This window comes from Bactrocera latifrons, unplaced genomic scaffold, assembly GCF_001853355.1.
Source record: "Bactrocera latifrons isolate USDA-ARS-PBARC rearing strain unplaced genomic scaffold, ASM185335v1 scaffold_86, whole genome shotgun sequence".
Classification (NCBI taxonomy): Eukaryota; Metazoa; Arthropoda; class Insecta; order Diptera; family Tephritidae; genus Bactrocera; species Bactrocera latifrons.
In genome coordinates, this window is record NW_017537556.1 from 1,134,287 (window position 1) to 1,140,279 (window position 5,993).

Sequence of the window (5,993 nt, forward strand, 5' to 3'; positions counted from 1 at the left end):
AAGAAGAATAAATAAATTAGTAAAAAAAAAAATTGTTAAAAAAAAAGAATCAGATGGAGTTTAAAATCTGTCTCTTATACACATCTAGATGTGTATAAGAGACAGGTATACAACCATATAAGAAGTATTAATCAGTTAGTATAATATAAAAATAATTATATTAAATACTGAAAGATATTAAATAAAAAATTATATTTCTTTAGCAAACTGTTCTCTCAACAACATTATTCATAAATATTTACGCACGTAAACAATTTTGCTGTAGCCAAACTAAACAAAATCCATTTATTTGGTATTTTCGACTGTGAAGCCTCTAACCATAATCGCACATTCGAAGCACACTCGACTAACGCTCTAATACACTGCATTTTCCAGATTTATCTACCACTACAAGCAACAATTAAGATCGAAACAGATGCAGCCTCCACAATAACAACACAGGAGAAAAAAACGGACGACAAAATTATTTCAACGAACATACAAACCACTACAACTGGCAAGGAAGCGTGGCTGGAATTGCCTTTAGAGCAAATTGTAAAAGTGGAAATCGGCAGCGAGGACGAAAATGGCAATTGGAGCGATATTTACTTGCAACACATCGATAGCGAAGTATTGGAAAAATTCGATGAATTGCTTGTGCTAATTAATAAACACATTGCTAAATTGAAACGCAATCCGGCAATGCCATTCCCCGCCTCATGGTTCAAGCCAATGCAGAATTGTATAATACATTATGATGACCGTTATTTACGCGCCAAATTGTTTGGCATCTTCAGCAACAAGACAACAACTAATACCATGCCATCAACAATTTACCGTTTCTTTTTGTGTGACTACGCATGCTTCGTAATGGCTAAATCGGATGAGTTGTACAAAGATTTCCTATATCCCACCACACAAGAAATTGTGGAATTCACGCCGTATCAAGCCATACACTGCCGGTTAGCTGGCATAAATTTCAATAAATTCGCAAAACGCTATAAAGTCACCAAAGATTATCTTTTCGCTTATGCTGTGAAAGCGGCCGGCTGTGCATTAACGTCAGTTATAGCCGATTTCAATATAAATTCCTATGAAATACTGTTGTATGAGAATGAAACGGAAGAAAATTTGCAAACGATAGAATTGGTCAATAATAAATTGGTAGAAAATGGTGTTGCCACGGTGGATGAGTCAGTCAAAGATATGCTGCAAAAGCATGCAGAAGTGCCTAAGACGCCTAAAGGTTTGTGTAATTTTGATGAACTGCTACAATGCATACAACGTTCCTTTGAGTTAGAAATGTGTGAGTTATATGACGCGAGCACTATAACGCCGCTACAGGCAATTGAACCGCCTTTACAAGAAGCGACGGAAAGCATTGACAAGCTACCGCCGAGCACTGACACACCGCTCGGTTATAAAAAATTAAAATCAAAATCCACACCGAACTCAAGCTACAATGAAGAAGAGCCATTACTAACGCCCAGCAAAACATCAAGCAGCAACGATAACAGTCGTACACTCAACTCAACCTCGACCGGCTTGGACACAACATCTTCGTCCACAAACTCTTTACCGCCACCACCTGCTTTACAGGCGAAACACAAACGTCCGCAACTCTCCTGGTACGATACAGATTGTTTCATTTATCTCGTCATACATGCGCCCGATGTTGCTGACTATTATCTCGAAGTTACAGCAGATACATTGATATTCGCTGCCAATATACAAGATGTGCCACATGCATTAGTGCTCAATTTGCTTGGTATAGTTGAGCCTTCTCTAGTTTCGCATGAAATACGCGGTCTAAATGTGTTTGTGCGCTTGGTTAAGGGTGTTTTTATGAAATGGCCACGTTTGTTACAACAAACGTTGCGCTATCCTTGGCTCACGTACAACTTGAATGCGTTAGATTTGTCAGAAGTGGAGAAGTTGCTGCCGCAACAGCAATTGGAAATGATACTACAAAAGACGGCAGCACTAAACCACAATGACAGTTATAGTAGCGATGAGGATTCTGATGATGAACGCAATGTATTCCAAACATATACGCCCATAGTTAACAGTGAGGACCTACACGATCCCATTGTGGAATTGCTTTGAGAGCGGGTGTCTGTTAATTTCAAGCCATATAAGTATGGTTGTTTGTTTGTTGGCCTAGGAGTRACTTTAATCGCGCTCAAATGGCACATCGTGCACTTGCCTAAATTTTAAACATTTAACATGTATTATTTATAATTTGATTATTACTCACTCAACAATATTAAAGTTTTTATTTGAAATTGCGAAAACATTAATTTTAAAACACATACACAAATGAATATTATAGTTTCAGATACATTTTTGCTGCATAGTTTTAAAGTTTATATATATTTATATGCATATATATGTCACATAAAATGTTAGAATATAGAATTTAAGTGCTTTTGAATTACTATAAACTGTAATACTACAAATAAATACTTTGAAAGTGATTATTTTTACATAAATAACTTTTGTGCGAAATTGTTGTTGCATTAATAGCAAACAAAGCTAGAGACTCATTGGATATTCTTTTTAGATTTTCAAATTTACGCTGCACCGCTATGGTAGAAAAAACATCTTAGAATGTTGGAAAAGCTATATGACGCAGTTCTTCTAACCTTCCAAAATAGATGTTCTAAAAATATTATTTAGTATGGACAGTGAAAAAGAGGAATTTAGATTCTTTCGTATGTTAGAGCAATTTTAAGTTTATATCAAACAATACTTTTAATTTTTTAAAGAATGTTTTAGATTCCTTGTGTTGGTTGAATAGCTAATTAGTTTCACTTATAAACGGAGAGTAACAGTTTGTGAATCGTCATACGATTTCTAGCATATCTTTACATATAATATAATCTACTTGTCTCGGGTCATATCCGTACGTAAAGAGGTATTAATTTTTTATATATTTTATAGTTATCTATCTGGTATCTCCATGATATATTTAAATAATAATTTTTAAATTTGCACTTACCAATAAGCGGTTTGAATTTTACATCAAAGTTGCGCTTGCTTTCACGTTTCCACACACATACACAATCACACTTTTTTCGTTTATAAAAATAATCACTGAACACTATTAATCACTACACTATTATAGACAAAGCACATATGTAGGCATAACATTTTATTCTGCAGTTGCCTCATTGGTTATGTCTTTTTTGTAAGATATTCTTAAATTATCCAACAAGGAAAACCAGCACAAATATAATTAATAAACAATAAATATATGCATTATTAGTTTTGAAGAAATTATTCCCCTTTAAGTGCTTCGAGGTAGCTTTTTTGGTTATGACTTTTGTAGAAACCCCTAATTTTTTCGGCAAGAAAAAAAAAAATGATCCCAGCACTTTACTTAATTTTGTAAATCAGAAGCTTAAATTAAACTATTAAGCAACTATTTACTCTCGTTTGTGAGAATTTGACATACAAATTCCTTTGGTTACGGCTTTGCAATAATTGCTTTCTTTTTTTCGCGCACAGCACAATCAAATTTCAACATCCGCAATTTATCCTGTTGGCCGGCCAACTGTTGAAATTTTCGGTGAAATAATGGAAACAAAATGTCAGATGTTAACTTCCGTTATTTTAACTTTCCAGTTGTTGTATTTCCAGTTAAGTCGATGTTTTCTTTTGTTTTGATTATTTCATTCATTTTAATGGGATAAATTAATTATACAGTTTTTATTTGGAATTGGCTATTTAGCTGTTGCTAATTGTTTTGCTGTAACAGCATCAAAAACATTAAATACAAATGTTTGTGACGTTTTACAGGGCGGTTACGTGTTTTGTTTTATCCGGTAACACCCTGTGCGAGATTTCCTTTGAGTATGCGTTTTTTTTTATGTTTTATATTCAAGGTATACATTTCCCTTTCGTGCGTAAATGATTTGATTTTTAACCGGGTCCCAAATATTTGTAAAATGGCGTGAGTTTCACTTGGCCCTTGCTAAAGTTCGACAATTAATTGATTTAGGAGAAAATGATATACAATAAATATAATTAATTATATCTAACAAAGAAGCTCAATTGATCCTAAAAAATTAGCAGCGTTGCAATACAATACTGCGAAAACAGCTGTTATTCATTATTTCGTTCAAATTTAAAATCGTAAGTAAATTGATGCACTGATTTGATTTGCAATGCTCTAAATAATTTAATTTAAAGTAAGACTTGTCTTTTGAGTTCATACAAACGTTCCAGCGATTCGGAAGTGTTTGGGTAGTAGATAAACCTTTTTACTCACCACTTAATCATAACAAACATTTGAAATTCTTGTATAGTGATAATTTTTATTTATTTTATGTAAACATATTTAGTTGTAAAACATTTCTAAAGGATATTCTTTCTGTTAATGTTGTAATATAAGTATGAACTTCTTAATTTTTGTTTTGTTTTTTGCTCATAAACGCTAACTTGGAGATACATACATACATACAAACGTTTATCATAATTTAATTTATTTTGTATAGTATACAATATTTTAAAACGAAATGATGTTCGAACAAACGTAGATGATAATATTGTATATGTATGTGCATAAGTTCGCAGTTTTCTTTGTCTGTTTAAGATATTAAAATACATAATTATGCTTGTAATAAGTAACAATAACTGAAGTTTTAGTTTGTTATTATTAATATTGTTCATTTGGTTGATTGATATCATTCATTTATTTATGTATTATTTGATTTTAGGATACTCAGCGCACACAACTTCATTTGCTAAATTGAGTAGTAAATTCTGTGTGAGTGCGTTCGTTTCGGCTGCTAGCTAAGTAGTGTTTAGTGCGTCCCATAATAAGGCAAATTACGAATGAACGGATTACGGGTATTTAGCGAGTGGCTGAGAGTGATATCAGTGCATTTCAAAAACACAAACAAAAAATTACACTTAGTTTACGTAATTATACATAGTACGTACATGCTACATATTTACGAGTAGGTTTACGAAAAAGTACAAAATACCAAAATGAGCACGAAAGTGTATTGTCTCTAAAACTAACCTAAAATGATGCGTGGTTGCGTGGATGCTGCTGACGCCGACTTATCGTTGCCATCAGTGGTAAGTGCAGATTAGGGCAGTCAATCTGCAGTACTAACGCTAGTTGTGTAGGAAATGACGAAGTACAGAGTGCGCTTTAAAGCTAAGTTACGTGAAGGAATTTCTGTTTTTTTTTTTTTGTTTTAATTTTTTCATGCTTAAGTACCATTACCGAAAATCGTACCAAAACCAGCTTGTATTTTTATTTTTTTATTTCTTCGTAATGTTTTTATTCGTTAACTAATATTAACACACATTAAAGCACGTGTGCACACACTTCGCGTCACGAAAACGATACTCGTTCGCTTACATATTTCTATTATTATGAAATTTTAATTATAATCGTTAAAAGAATGCATGAACTATGGAGTAATCATATTAAATTAAATTGAGTAGAAGAGAACGTTGGAAAATATTAACATTTCGAGCATGGAGCAATATCAAAAATTGGAACAAAAGCATCAAAAATTTCTTTTTGTAAAAATATTAAAAAAAAAAGGAACTTTGAAATTTGTTTTAAATTACCAACAAGCAACAGTGTTTATTTTTTAAGTTGTAAAATTACATTTCTTAAGTTGAAAAATTAGTTTTTTTAAGTTGAAAAATTCATTTTTTTCAGTAGTAAAATTTAATTAATAAGCTAAGTAGCCATTTAGAAAAAAAATCTGTTTTTCAGCATTTAAAATGTTTTAAAATTAAAGGCGATGACGCAAAAAAGCTAAAGTTAACTATATGCCACTGCCCGCAAAGAAAATTGCTGGAAAAAAATTTGAACTATTCTATTTTAGAGCTTTCGAGATTGCAAAGTAAAGATTGCTGCATTATATTGTTAATAAAAAATGTTTGTTAATAAAAAAAAAACACAAAATTGTCAATGAAAATAATAAAAAATTAAACAAAAGTAATACAAAAAAATTAATCAAAAAATAAAAACAAAAAAAAGAAAA

At 32.0% G+C, this 5,993-nt stretch overlaps 2 protein-coding genes across 9 annotated transcripts in view; one reads left to right on the top strand and one right to left on the bottom strand.

The window, feature by feature from the left end:
* The window catches only part of LOC108977261, a 9,886-nt gene extending 7,682 nt beyond the window's left edge, over positions 1-2,204 (top strand). For both annotated transcript variants that reach the window (XM_018946867.1, XM_018946869.1), the window contains one exon: positions 376-2,204. In XM_018946867.1, coding sequence (XP_018802412.1) covers positions 376-2,085 — 1,710 coding nt within the window. In that variant the 3' untranslated portion in view covers positions 2,086-2,204. The remainder of the gene's footprint in view (positions 1-375) is intronic.
* LOC108977262 (homeotic protein ocelliless) overlaps positions 1-3,535 on the bottom strand; it is a 166,930-nt gene extending 163,395 nt beyond the window's left edge. For 5 of the 7 annotated variants that reach the window (XM_018946872.1, XM_018946876.1, XM_018946870.1 and 2 more), the window contains exon 1: positions 2,981-3,535. The gene's annotated coding sequence lies outside the window, so the exon portion shown is untranslated. The remainder of the gene's footprint in view (positions 1-2,980) is intronic. The other 2 variants (XM_018946874.1, XM_018946875.1) reach the window with 2 other exon arrangements.
* Between the last annotated feature and the right edge of the window lie 2,458 nt (positions 3,536-5,993).